General features: G+C 38.2%; 2 protein-coding genes across 2 annotated transcripts in view; one reads left to right on the top strand and one right to left on the bottom strand.

Moving 5' to 3' along the window:
- Positions 1 to 8,445, bottom strand: part of LOC101850616 (syntaxin-binding protein 4) — a gene marked incomplete at its 3' end in the record, with an annotated part of 21,736 nt that extends 13,291 nt beyond the window's left edge. Inside the window, 5 exon segments of the mRNA XM_013090166.2 lie at positions 518 to 587; positions 1,560 to 1,655; positions 2,157 to 2,257; positions 4,805 to 4,911; positions 8,353 to 8,445. Coding sequence (XP_012945620.1) covers positions 518 to 587; positions 1,560 to 1,655; positions 2,157 to 2,257; positions 4,805 to 4,869 — 332 coding nt within the window.
- A 74-nt stretch (positions 8,446 to 8,519) lies between these two features.
- The window catches only part of LOC101850381 (ubiquitin-like protein 3), a 40,163-nt gene continuing 33,862 nt past the window's right edge, over positions 8,520 to 14,820 (top strand). Inside the window, exon 1 of the mRNA XM_005111993.3 lies at positions 8,520 to 9,366. Within this exon, the coding sequence (XP_005112050.1) occupies positions 9,337 to 9,366 (30 nt within the window). The 5' untranslated portion in view covers positions 8,520 to 9,336. The remainder of the gene's footprint in view (positions 9,367 to 14,820) is intronic.

Below are 14,820 nucleotides of genomic sequence, written 5' to 3'. Positions count from 1 at the left end.
GGGATGGCCTATGAGGCAATATAGACACAAAGCTTATCCTTGATGCAGGCTTGCCAGCTTTTTCAAAACCCAGTCAGGGACATTTACCATCATTTAACAACATTACGTCTAGTGAGACTAGTTTTTGAACAGGTTTTGGTGTGTGGTGTGTGTGATAAGGTTACAGTTCCAGTGAAATTCAGTTACACGTGGGTCAAGTTGAAAATATGCAGACAGTCATTTCACCGAAACAAATGCAAGTAGCCGACAAACACTAGAACAGAAGTTTCGAAATTTGGCCCATCGAAGTAGTGGAGGCTAAAATATCCCTCCTAAGTTATTCTCGACTGCCAAATCTGGGACAGTCGCTGGGAATTCTAGGTAATAGTCAAGCCTGCTGCAGGGTCCAAGAGGTTGAAGAGAAACAAGACAATCAAAAAATCACCAGAGCCCTCATTGTTGAACCAGGAATTGAACCCACGATCCATCTATATATAAACTGTAAATCTCGGTAGATAAGAAAAAGTAGAGTAATCACCTGTCGTATGTTATTCCTTCCATGCTTTGCCCATTCACTTCAAGGATGAGATCGCCATCGCTAACTTCACCTGAAGAAATATGACATAAATTGTATTGACTGTATTGCAGAGGGGGGGGGGGATGCCTTTTTGGGTTGGGGTTTTTTGTTGTTGTTTTAGAAGCTAATGATTCACATAAAAATTTACAGCAATGGTGGTGTCTTTCTTTGTTCTGTATTATGATCTGCCAATGTAAGACAAATGTCGATTTTTCCTTTCAAATATTATGAATAGCAAACGTACACCAATGTGTTGATAAAACTATTAGTTAACAAAATTGGCTGTCATTCACATAATAATAATTCTCATTCATTTTCAAGCTCTGCTTTGTTTATGTACAGCAAAAGCAGAAGCCAAGAAGTAGAGAGCAGAGTTTCAAATCTTGGAGCCAACAGGAAACGATAAAAAGATTTAACCCCTTGACTGGTAACAGTAGAAGCACCCCACATGCTAAGGAAAATTCCACTGCGCTTTATAGGTCACAGGTCATGGTCTTTACTTGACATTTGTTGGCTTATTCTATGAGACAAGTCTTTCATGTAATGTCTAACTCTCTTCTCTCAAAATTAATTAGAAACTGATATATAAACGACACAAAACACCGGCTTTAGCCACACTACGGGACACTTTTACTGAGCACTGGGTGGTAGGGTTTTGACAGGTACGAGATACATTTACAGTGCAATCAAAGGGTTACTAAAAATTTACTAGTGAATGACCCAGTCATCTCTATAACGAGACCATTCACAGAAGACAATAAAATTTACAGTTGAAAATATTTAAGACATACTTGTAACACAAATTGTGAGGAAAATTGTACAGAAAAAGACATTTCTGAAATCATTTTCTTGTATTCAACTATCACAGAAAATATCATTTAGAAAACTGAAAAGTTGGGCGCCTATATGACCTTATTGCGTTGCCAGTGCTGTAAAACTTTTATAAACTGAAGCAAGAAGTCTGAAAAGTGAGAGGACACCAAAAAAAATCCCTGCAGCATACCTGTACGTTCTGCCAGCCCTCCCGGGAGCACTCGCTTCACAAATATCCCATAAACTTCTCTGCCATCTGTACTGCACCCACCACATATCTTCAATCCTGTGGGTCAAAAAATGGTAGGGGGTCAGAGGGTTAACACCGTCTTCACTTTTTAAAATTTAAAAAAAAAACGTTTTTAAAGAGGATTTTTATCTTTGCAAAAGACATACTCAACAAAAAGGGATTCTTTTATTATGAATACTAAGAGACACTTGGTTTTCAAAATTCATGAAAAAATTGACAGGGCGGATAAATTTCTATACATCATTACCGTGACAAACAGTAAAAGAATATTTCTTTGACACAATATCAAATGTTTTTTAACTAAAGCATCAATACAGAGCAGTTATTGCTAAAATTTATACAATTCTAAAAAAAGACAGTGATTGGAACAAACATTACCTGCCTTCATCCATAACAAATTTAAGGTGCAAAAATTAAAAAAAATAAAAAATCAAACTACCACGTTTCCAATCAAGGACACAATATCCACTTCAGCTTTCTCTATTACTCTAGGTTCACTTTACTTTTAAGAAACGTGTGTACAAAATCCCAACGTACCCAAGCCTTGTGTTGTATTGTCGAACATGATTAGCTCGGCCTCTCTTTCCTCCTCCTCTTCCTCCACATTGTGTCCGTTCTCCACTTCATGGGATGTGAGTCTGAGAAACCATTCACAGAAATAAAGAAACACTGAATATTAACCTGCTCTAACCACCACCTGTCCAAAATGTACACGCCTAAGACGACTACTGTTCTCTTCCATAATGGGTGATTGTCTTGGACAGGTTTGACTTTTTTAATTGCTTCCTTCCTTGCATACCTCAAAATAAAACAAACCCTTAAAAAAAAAAAAAACTGATAATCTGCACTTCAAGTCACTCACAAAGGCTTAACAAAACTTGCTGATCTATCAGGAATATATTCTGAGCAAAGCACAAACCTTGAGAGAGACAGATTTACTTCTACTTTGCTGATCTATCAGAAATATTATATTCTAGGCAAAACACAAACCTTGAGAGAGACAGATATATTTCTTCTCGGCGCACACAAATAACCTGCGACATTCTGGCAAAATGAACAAATGCCAAGATACAGTAACAGACAACCACACCTCAGCCTTAACCAACCCCTACTCCTCACTCTCAGCCCACCTTTTGGCAGACGACCAAATGTGACCAACAGTTACAAACTGTCAGTATAAGTGGGAGCCAACAATCAATGAAGGCCTAACCACAGTACCTTCAAAATCTTCATAAAGATTCAAAATAAATGTGCCTTTCTCGACATACAGCCAAAAAATTATTCTCAGTCTCTTACAATAGAAAATGACAAATAGATACAGATATGTGCAATTGAAACCCTGTGTAAAAAATTGATCGTATAATTCTTTGAATAATCCTATCATACGGTTCTAGGCACAGATGGCTTTGACAGTCGGTTTGCTTTGATCTGATGTGAACGAGACTAAAAGTAGGGAAAAAAATAATGAATTCGTGAATTAAGAAGAATGTATAAATTATAAAAATATCTGCATGGTACATGATCGCAGTCGTGTTGGATCATAGACGTACGAAATCAAATAGGTCAGATCACAATCATCAAGCCAGAAATGAAGCAGGAACAAATTTTGACTTCTGATGTAATTTTTCTCCTCTGTTTCTCAAGGACCCTTAATCATCATCAAAATATTTCCACATTATATATATCAAACAACAGAGGTAGACTAAATGGGATTTGTCATTTTTTTAAAACGAAATACTCCTCTCTTGAAATGTACATACATCACTATTATATTCTATTGTACAACACAATCACTTCAATCAGATGTTGACTAACTGTGTATCTCTATAAATAAGCAAGAACATAGCAATAGAAAGGTGGTTCATTCTGCTTGTTTCGCTTTTTAATAAAGTGGAGTCGGTGGCTTAGTGGCCTTTACACGAATTTTCCTCACTTCACCCAGGTGGGAATGGGTACACAGCTATAGACAACAAAAGATCTTGTCAGTTTGTTAGTGTTTGAGCGCTTAATCAGCTGCTAGCACTGTATGCTTCCCCGGAAACTGAGAATGTTTCTGAGTGTTCTATGGTCTGCTGGGGTAATAATATAGTGTAAAGCGCTTAGGGCTGGCTGTTGTGCGGGGGTATGTGCTATACAAATGCTAGTTATTAATATTATTATTATTATAAAGTATTAACACAATCAGCTTGGTCTTATCATAAGGAATATAGAATAGAAGGAAAATTTGAAAAATTGGATGTGAGACAGAAACTAAGAAACCTACAAAACTCCAACCCTTGAGCTTTGAATGGCTGTTGCAGCATAATACTACGGCTAAAAAAAAAACATGGTCATAAATGTCAGTCATTTCTTTAAAACTTGTCAGAGAAATTTCCATAGAGATATTTACCACCAAGAAACATTCTGCTGCTTGGCCTTGTACTACTTCTCAAAAATAACTAAAAGCCATTTTCAAGTCTTAAAACACCACGAATGAGGTATAATCAAATAATTCTGCTGTCAATCCCGTTATTCAGATAAGGAAAATGAAGTAAATAATGACTTTCTTTTAAGCTAAAAAAGGCAGAGATTGGCTCTAGCTTCTATTCCAATTTGGGGGACAGTTAAATAGATCCCAATGAGACCTGTTCTGTCAGAACATCCAACAAATTCTTCAAAGTTTTAAGAATGCATAAACTTGCTTTTGATAAAAACAGGCACACAAGACATGGCAAGTTTGGATAATGTTTACATAATATTAAGCTTTTTAAAAAAAAAGAATTAATTGAATTGGGGCTTCACTTTCATTTTTCATAAAGAAAAACATTCAGGAAGCAACTTCAAATCAAATTGGGTCAAGGACTAAATGGACCACAGTCAGTCTTAAATTGCTCCTAGCACGGAAAAAATATCACATATATACACTGCTTCAAAGACTCCGCCATACACCATTTTGAGAAAAGAGACGTATCATAGAGTCAGCCGACATGTTCGTGATATGTTTTCTTTTGACGCCAAGCATAGATAGAGCCAACATACACACACAAAGGGGTGATTTCCTTTCTATTTTTCCTATTTCAATACTCCACTATGAAAATGATTTTCAAAATCTGCACAAAGTGCAAGAGTACAAGAAAATGCTTTCTTCACGTCAATCCCGGTAGTGGTAGAAGCCAATATTTTAAATTTAAAAAGGCAGTTCTTACCTTGTGTCTTCAACATTTTTCCCATTAGGAACTTGTGTTTCTGTGAGAGTTAAGGTGACAGACATCCCGCTCGGCTACGACGGACATAGACAGGCTCCACAAGTGTCCTGGAAAGATATTTTAAAAATGGTTTATTAAATAAACACAGTACTGGAATATTGTATCATTTTATTTTTTTACACATCGCCAGAGTGCCTTTAACTCTTTTCGGACGAATCGCCGATATATCGGCACGAGTCCACACCCCTTGCGGACATTATATCGACTATGACAGGGTGCCTCAGTTTTATTTCATTTTAACATGAACCATTCTATTATAAGTACTTTTTATTGTTATTGAAAACTTGGAAAGGGTTTAAGGAACGAAAACATCTAGTTTCACTTTGTCAAAGCGTCGGTCTGGCGAAAAAAGAGAGAATTAGTCCTTGCGGTCTTGCATCAACAAAATGATCAAACCATACCAAGTACAAATATCATATCTCAAACAAAAATTGGAATATTACATTCTAATAAAAAGCTGAACATTAGGAAATTTATAGGATTAGGCTCTTGGCCCTATACATGATAGATAGCTATGCTGATTCGCTTTCACATGTTTAGTGAGTGTAACTTTTTCCGTCAAAACGTATTTTTCTCACCGCCATTGCCAATTATAACCCTTGTAATGCATACTTATGTTCAAAATTAATCCTTGTTTCATGTTGGAATGTGTATTCCTTATTTATTAAATTTCCTTCAATTTGATATATCAAATGTTACGTTTTGAGTGATGGTTATGCTTATACTATGATGTTTTTTATACATCACCAGTGTAGCCAAATCGAGTCACAAGTCAATTACGTCTAGACCTCAAAACAACTACGTCCGGAAAGAGTAAGAAATTGCCAGAGTGCAACATCTTCCCCATTTTCTCATATGTACGGTGCTGAGACCTGGACTTTTAAAACAAAGAAAGAAGGAAACAAGATATAATATATCTGCGTTTCAGATCATGCGGTCAAAGTTTACTGTTATAATTTTAGTTTTAGTTTGATAAGTTGAGTGAAACATGTGGCATTTTCTCCAGGAATGATTAATATTTGCTTTCATTGAACTAAACTTAATCCTAATCAACCAAAAAGACACAAAACTGCAGTCCAAACAGGCCTATTGATGACAAGATGACTACGTCCTTGTGCAAACTAAATACCCAGAGCACATTGCCCATTTTGATGTCACTAACAAATTTGCGGACAGCCACATTTTCTTTCACTGAGGGGCAAAAGCTACATTTTGGTGAAATTGGATAAAACTTTTAAAATATCGTGTTTAATTTTCAGTCACCAGTAGATACTTTGGATAATCTGATCTAAAAAAAAACATTCAGTCAGAAGGCTACTAACTTTATAACTATATATAAATACATGTTAGGGCCAGGTCTTTTGTTAGCATATATATGGAATGTGAAAGGCCCAAAAAGACTTTCGGGTTAAATTTGATGCAGCAAATAAGAGGTCAATTTAGGGCGCATTGAAGCTATCATGATTAATCGATTTGATCTGGTCTGATTTAGTCGTGGAGATCCGTGTGCATTAGAGCAACTGACAACCATTATAAAGGGAGCACCATCTCCATTCATATAAAAATAAATGTACGTGTTCTTAGCACCTCCATCGAAACAATACAATTTACATCAAAAGGTTTAAGAGGCGGGCTTTGCAGACCATACCTCAGGGCCTCCAGGGCTGAGATGGGTCAGGAAGACCGACTTGATTTAATTCTCCCAACTCAGGAATTTTTTTTTTTCCGTAAGTTTTGTATACGGCGCTCACAACTGCATAAGGTCATAATGAGCGCGCGGGACACATCAAACTTTTTCAGTTGGTAGGAAATTTTGAATTTTGCCCTGGTGGTGGCCAAAGCCAACTCGATTTTAGACCACCAAGGGATCTTTAGCGAGCGCAATTTGCGCACGGGCCTTCTGAGATTTTTCACCATTGTCCGAGAAGGCTAGGTGCAGATCTTTCCTACAAGAAGATCAGGGGTGTGGCTGAAAGACAGTCAGTAAGAAGGAGCCAAGGAGTAGCAGTAGAAAGACTGCAGAAAGAGTCAGGAATTGAACTCCGAGTCTCCTGCATATGACAGCAAAGCTGCTCCGCTTGAGTTATATATATATAATAAGAAGAAGACAGTAACACAGAGAGGTAACGTTTGTACGAATTGAGATTTTAAAAATTTAGGCGAGTGGTAAAGGTAAAGAGGCTGTGTGTGTGATCAAATCATAAATGAAGCGTGTGCACTCTTGACACTATGCCAGGAAAGACTTCTGTAACGAGCGACCACCCCAACAAATGTAATAAAGAAGAGCTAACCTTAACCCTACCCCTCTATTCTTCTACTGTCTCATATTGGTCGCTCGTTACGGAAGTCCTCCCCTATGCAATGTCACTGAGTCATACCATACCTATAGGGCCTATTAAAATCTTGGCCACCTCTATTCTCACCCGGGGTGAGAATAGTGCAGGCGGGTCTTGTGGCTATTCTCACCCGGTGCGCGTGTCAACAAATTTTGCGTTCACCCTAAACCACAGAATTCTACACTGTGATAAGAGAAAAATTGTAGAATTCTGTGCCGTGAACAAACGTTCCATTACAACAGTAACAACTGTACTTGTAGCCTACTAAAAGCGTACAATTTTGTCTGTGGGCAGGGGAGAGAGAGAGAGTGAGAGAGAGAACAAAACAAAATGGCGACCCGCGTAGTTCGGCTCGATTCGAAAAGTTAAATAGCCGTAGCATCTTTGTAGACAACCAAATTAATTTACTTTTGTGTTTTAACATCATTTTTTAACTTTGTTTTGGTCAATTTGATCGTCCACACCGATAGAGAGTATTCAGAAAGAGACAGAGAGAGAGAGAAGAGGGGAGGAGTAGATCTTGCGAGAACTTCCGGGCGGGTGAGAATAGCCACTTTCTAAAATCTTATAATATGAAAGGTGTGAACTACATAGGTAAGCAGCCAAGTTTGAATATAAAAGCACGGTGAAGAAAAACTTCTCAGTGTAGTTCATTTATTATAAACGGTAGATGCTGGTCCCGTATTCTTCAATCTTACCTAAAAAACCCCCACCAAAAGCACTTCTATTGAATTTCATCTTCAAGGGGCTGAAGCAGCCCAGTGACCAGTGATTAGACTGTTCTCTTCAATGTCTTCATGATCATGACAAGAAGGAAACAAGACTTGAGTGAAGTCATTTTCTGTTCGCAGGATGCTGGTCTAAATAAGAGGTAGTGAGTCTAGTTTTATAATTCACATCTAGATAAGATCTAGGCAAGACCTGACCAAAAGGTAAGACTGAGTAGGGCCTAGGCCTAGTGTAGTCAGTGTCTCTTCCCATGTTCATGGCCTGGCTATCGGCGGCATCATGGAGGACAGTGTGTTCGCTTGTTGCGCATGAGAGTCAGAGTAGACAAATTATGTTAGGCCTATCGATGACCAAAAAGCAAGACAGGACCCTGACAAAAATAAAAGCCTCTATATTCTAGTTTTTTCCTAATGCTTAACTTACCATACACTTCCAGTTTGTTGAAAATGCAAGTGATTCAATAGTCTGAGCGAGCGAGACCTGTCATGTTCTCTCTGCTATTTCCTGGCTGCTAACTCTGTGCGATTTTGTTGACGGAAGTGAAACTGTGACGTCATGTTCCCAGAATTCTGTTCCATTCGCCATTGAAGCTGCCTTGGAACCGAAACGAACTGTGGGGATTGTGAATACCCCCGTTCAGTTGCAGCTATTATATTCTTTTGGAGTCAACTCCTTTCCGTAGTCGTTCAGCAGAACGTCTTTTCAGACTGTTTGAACCGATTGGTGTTGTGTTTTATCTGTGTGAATCATAGTTGCCAATTTATTAGACGAATAATCGCTTGCTACACTGTGTTGTCTGCTAGCAAGACTCACTGGACTTGCAAAGCCAGAGGAACAGCTGATGGCAGTCGATCTCAATTTGTGACACTTTTGTCAAAGACCCGTTTGTTAGCGTTTTCTTTGATTTATTCGCCATAGCTTTAAATTTAGATGCTTCTCTGTGGACAAAGCAGCTAGAGAATTTTGTTTGGACACGCCCTTTTTGCTTTTGTTTCACAACAGGAGTGAGTGTCGTGTAGAGCTGTTTGTTTTAGATTTGGACAATTCAGTTGTGACAAGCTTTGTTTTCACCCTTGCCAGGCCAACGTCGCCGACGAGGTTAAAATTGTCTGAGATCGACTAAGTTCAAAGATACATCTATATATTTAGATCTAGACCTAGTAATATAGGATCTAAATCTGCCCAACTGTTATCATTTAGGCCTACTTTACCGGGCCTCGCCTCTCCTAGATTTAAAACACGGGCGACAGGGCCTTCGTTTTTTAAAGTTAAAGGTTTTTAGATCACAACTCACACCAGCATCAGCAAATTGAAGTGTTTGGATTTACATAACCAACTGAGGGCGTGAATTCCTTTTGATCCCTTGTTGCTGTACGGCAAAAGGAAATCTGTTGGAAGACTTTCATCATGGGCACTCGGCTTATACCAAGTGACAAAGTAAGTACTCAGTTCAACAACCAAAGAGTGATCTGATGTTATATATATATAAATTGAATTGTTCTTGTTGTTCTTATGATTATATCACTGCCTTTAGTTTTTGCTTCTTATATAAGTCAGTCCACAGTCTCTTTAAGTCTTAAATTAGATTGTAATTTTTGTTGTTCAGGGATATTATATATTTAATTTACAAGCTTGAATCACATGTCTAGGTGGTGTGTAATGTTATTGAATGACTGATTGGGACTTGCTTGTTACAGTTTATTCATCCAATATGTAACATTGTTTGAATGTTTTCTGGCTCAGTGTTTTTTATTCACCCATGAGAGAAAAAAATGGAGGGAAGAGAACAGGAATGAATTTAAGGAGTATCATCAGTTTATATTCATATGAAGGCTTGGCTAGTCTATATTCTCATATTTTATTGACTATTTGCATAGGATTTTGGAAGATACCTGACTCATCATAGTGACTTTGTAGCTCGTACTGGCCCCAGTTTTAACTAACTTGGAAATAGGCAAACAAACCTCCTTATTTGCCTCTCTACTGAGCCTCAACTCTTCTTGATTCTTGGTTCTTTTTTTGACCTTTTTGTTTGAGTTGAAGGGTATTGTCTACTCTGTAAAACCCACAGACAAAGATCTATGAGCTTTATACTTCTCAAACAAGTAGTCTTGTACCGAAATGTCGTTCTTTCATCTAGAGGATCCGTTTGTACTAGTTGTTCTGCTTGTAATTCATGTTTTCCTGACTACTGCTGGTGAACACTTGAAAGAAAGGAGGATTCAAGAAAGTAGGCCTAGGTTTTTCTTTTGAAATCGAATGGATGGCACCTGTTAGGCTTGAGAGAGGGAAAGCAAATAGGCCCATACTGAATTAGGGTGGGTGTGGAAAACTGAAAAGAAGGGCACAGTGACTTCACATAGAATTAGAAGTTTCTGAATTGACAAAATACTTCCCCGGATATTTTCTGTCTTGCAACAGAAAAGTTTAAAGTTTGTATTGCCACTGAGTAAACTGAGTTCACAGTAAGTCATGCGTTCAACGCTTAAATTGCTTTTGCATGGCCTCTTTGTTTACATGAACACTCATTCATAGTATTAATGGGGGACCATGTGACAACAGGCAAGCAGCCCATTTTAGATGTTGAAAGCCCTTGCCGTGAAACTGGTGCGAGGTCATGACCTGGCCTTGGAAGAATAAAATGTACAATATATCCCACTGCAGTGGAACTTCTGCCCCCTTCTGTTCCCTTTTCTGATCATGTACCTTTTTTCAAGCCTTGGCAGAGCCCCTGTTCACTTGCCAGGACAGTGGTCTACAAGGTTTTCTTTTGTGTTAAAAGTTCTCCTGTCATCACTGCATTGTGAATCAGAAATCTTCTATGTGTATATTCGATTTTTATTATAGTATAATTATAGTAAAGAAAGGTTTTGTTATTTCGTTTAGCAGAGGATAAAGAGTTAAATTGTGTTTGTCGTCAGTTGTTATCTGAAGATACCGATGATCTCATTCCTACTCTTTCAGTTCACTTTAAATGTGAAGGTAGAGTGATGTTGTTTTTTCCCTTGTTTACACTAGACTCTATGAATTTTTTCTGGTTTACACTTGAACTAACTTTTTTAATTAAGAGAGTTACATGTTTTGTGCTATTTTCGGCATCCGAAGATCTTGAGCTTCTATTTGTAAATTTTGTTCTGAGCTAGCTTTTCTTTGAGAAACACAGTAAAGCAACAAACATAATATATGCCATACAATGAATGGCATGATAAGGTTCCTGCAGAGACAAGAAATTAATTATTTCGAAGTCATATTTGCATGTGCAGCTATTGTCTTGGCAGGGAAAGTGTACCATATATATAATAACGTCATACTACAAGGGTCACGAACTGGTTAAATTCTCCTGTATTTATATAATATTATATTCCAAACTTGTACTAAGTTTATTTTTTTCTGGCTATAGATCCTCAGTTTACCCATCATGTCATACCACGCTCTCACCACTCATAGATTATAGTGCACTCTCAAGTTCCTGTACTCATAGAAAACCCTCCATCTCTCATTAGTATTATAAATAGAGCCTTACTAGATTTATAATTACTTATTTATGGGTGGTTGGTAGGTGCTCTGGTGTGGTTTGTTCCTTGTTTTCTACATCTCTTGGTCTTATTTATTATTGTCATTGTAATCTGTCCTCCTTTTTTTGTGATTTTTTACTCTCTTGTAACTATCAATTCTTCTACATTTATTACCCAATTGTATTACAAGTGCCGTAAAACTGTAAAACTCTTACTAAAACAAACAACCCCCCCCTCCCCCACCCCTCCAAAAGACATAAATTCAGGTCATCTGGGTGTCATCTATACACCAGGCTGATACTCATGGAGCATTATAAAGGCATAAAATGAGGTCCAATATAGATTCAACTTCGTATTGTCAAGGGGTTGTTTTGGAAGCCATACTGTGTAGCGATGTTACTCTATCATGATCATCATGGTGGGATTTTGAAGAGTTTTTTGTAACAATTCAGGATTTATTTCTGTCACATGATTAATCTGATCTACCCACCCATGAGATGGATTTCAAGAGTTCTCTTTCCCTCCGGTCTCCTCTGAGTTGTCACATGATTGCTGAATACTAAAACACCTCATGTGTGTTAAACAGCTTACACGCAATATAAGAAATGGCTGGATTGCCCTTGCTTGCTTTGTCAGCGAGTAACGTACACAAGATTAACGTTTTTTTTATCGTCGGATACAGGCCTGCCACAATAATAACGACACACACACACGCACGCATACACGCACGCACACACGCACACACGCACAGACAAATGTCCCAATTGTTAGCTATTCTTGGCAATCCAAAACATGATTATCACATGAGATCATGTAGCATTTCGTTTAGCATAATACACCTACTCAATGTCTTCCTGTCTATTTAAATTTCCCCTCCTGTTACATAGCAATAGTAGTGTATTCTTTTAACAGAGATCTGTGTAAACTGGTCTGTACGATGAGAGAGCTGTCCCATTTCATCTTGGGTTTTTTTCCTCTTCTTCTTTTTTTTTTTTTTTTTTTTTACTGTTTTTGAAACACGTTGGCTTCTAGTGTCTATTGATCTCCCTCTTAAAAAAAAAAATTTGTGAGATTCTGTTTGCTTTTCAGCGGACTGCTTTGAGTGCTAACCACATTTATATCTGATGTTCGTCAAATACTCTTTCCATTTCTTGCGCAATGAATCAGAAAATGTTGAAATGGAAGCAGTGATTAGAGTGTTTGTGGCCATTGACGGTTGTCACCTGACAGTTTTTGTGTGTGTATGGCAAAATACTTGGTGTCATTTGTCCTTTGATTTTCCACTCCTACCTAGACGAAAAATGGAAAGGGGGGAGGGGGGGGTTAATTTGTAAAGGTAAGGTAAATGGGGCTCAATAAATGAAAATGGTGGGTAAAGAGGATGGGCAAAAGGTTTTCAGAATTACTAAATGGATGAGAAGGTAGTGTGAAATTGACAATAGATAGGCATATAATGGACTATGATGCTGGTTATCTTTACTCTTTCGTTTCATAATATGATTAATTAGTGGCAGGGATTATGCTCTCCAGGGCCTACTTTGTAGGTTTTCAGAAAGCGATACAGATAGACTGCTGTGGAATTCATTTTTACATCTCTATATACATCATGTATAATAATTATGTGGAAAAATGGAGCTGTAAACCTCATTTCGATTCCTGATACAGGCTTAACTCGGTGGATAACTTAAAAGTAACACTTCTCGTCACCCCCTTGGTAGCTGGGATTGAGTACCACGTCTTTTTCAGAGAGGATAAAATATTCAGTGTAAATCTGAGGTCCATATTATTATATGCAATGTTACAAGCGTCAAAGATTTCACAAGTTAAAAATTGAAGATTAAAAAGATCAGGTCTTTTTACTCACTCTAATTTGAGTCTGACTGCGCATACAAAATTCTTATTTAGAATAATACTTACCCAAAACAAAAGTATGTACCGTTGTAGTCTGTCTGAAGTATGACTGTGCTATATATTACTAAATATCAGGTCTATATACTAACTATGACTATGAGTTGAAATTTAAGACGTTCATTTCATTGCCTCGGATATTTAAAGGAGGGTGGAAGAGGATGCCACAGCTAGAAGTGAAGAGTCAGAGAGAGATGGGGTAAAGGGTGGTTTAGTCTGGTAATGATCTTCTTGACGAAGAACACGGAACAATTTCTAATAGTGCAGATTCTGGGGAGTATTGTGTCCTGATGGGAATATGGGAGGAGCGTTGTCGTCGTCGCTTTGCTGCTTGACCCTAGAGATTGATATGAGATTAACTGGAACCTTATCTTTTCAGGCTTATGTGTCACATTTATGGTAGCATAGTTTTTTTGTGGGGGGTGGGGGGAGGGAGGGTTCAGTCTTGAAAATAAGATAAAACTGTTATTTTTTTACTGTAAAGTAGGAGGGACCGCTTTGTTTACATTCCCCATGAATACTCACCTGTGTATCGTGAGACTTTATCGAAGGGTGTTGACCAGTATAGTGGATGGTGGGAAACGATTAATATAAAATATGGAAACTTGCCCTGGTTGATTGCTGGGGATTTAAATTCTAGGACCGGTGTTATGGGTGACTTTGTTTTGCCTGATAACGTGGCTTCTTTTGACCGCATCAAAATTTGTCAAATGTCTGTATGTAGTGTCTGTGATTGCACCTGCCGTGCTTTCTCGGACTGCGTTTGTGAGTGATGTGATGGGTAAAGGCAGAACATTTGATGTGGGTCTTATTGTTTCAGCAGTGGTTAATAATGTGTGCAATGATAAATGATAGTGCATGCCTTTTTATTGCTTGTTATATATGGAGACTCAAGCCTCGGTACTGGAGCAGCTGTTGAAACGCGTCGCGATTCTTTGAGTTGTTGTATGTCATGAGTGAAGGGGGTGGGGGTGGTTTGGGGGTAAAAGATGTAAATGTTGACAAGAGGTGGGTAGGGGTGGAGGAAGTAAAGAAAATAAGCCTAGCACCATACAACCTGTTTCTACCTTTGATCGAACTTCAAACGTGGGTGGTTGGCGGGTATTATGGTGTGTTTTGCTCCCTCTTCCTCCTATCAAACAACTCTTGTACTAAAACTAAGCACTTCTCGTACGATGAAGCCTGTAATAAAATAAGATGATATATTATGTAGTCTAGTAGAGCAATGTAGGCCTACATTGTATGTATTTGTTTAGAACTAGAAGCATGCCGCTGTGAATACCTGTATCGATCGGGCGAGTCTAGCAGCTGGTGAAATTGTTGGGTGGTAGCCTCTCTGTCAGCCGCGGGGAAAATGTCGGGATTCTTCCTTCAGCCCTATGTTTGCCTAAGTTTTCATGTGTGCGCGCGCCATGTTTGTGTGTGTGTGTGTGTGTGTGTGTGTGTGTGTGTGTGTGTGTGTGTGTGT

This window comes from Aplysia californica, unplaced genomic scaffold, assembly GCF_000002075.1.
Source record: "Aplysia californica isolate F4 #8 unplaced genomic scaffold, AplCal3.0 scaffold01161, whole genome shotgun sequence".
Lineage (NCBI taxonomy): Eukaryota > Metazoa > Mollusca > Gastropoda > Aplysiida > Aplysiidae > Aplysia > Aplysia californica.
This window is presented reverse-complemented; position numbering and strand designations above follow the sequence as displayed.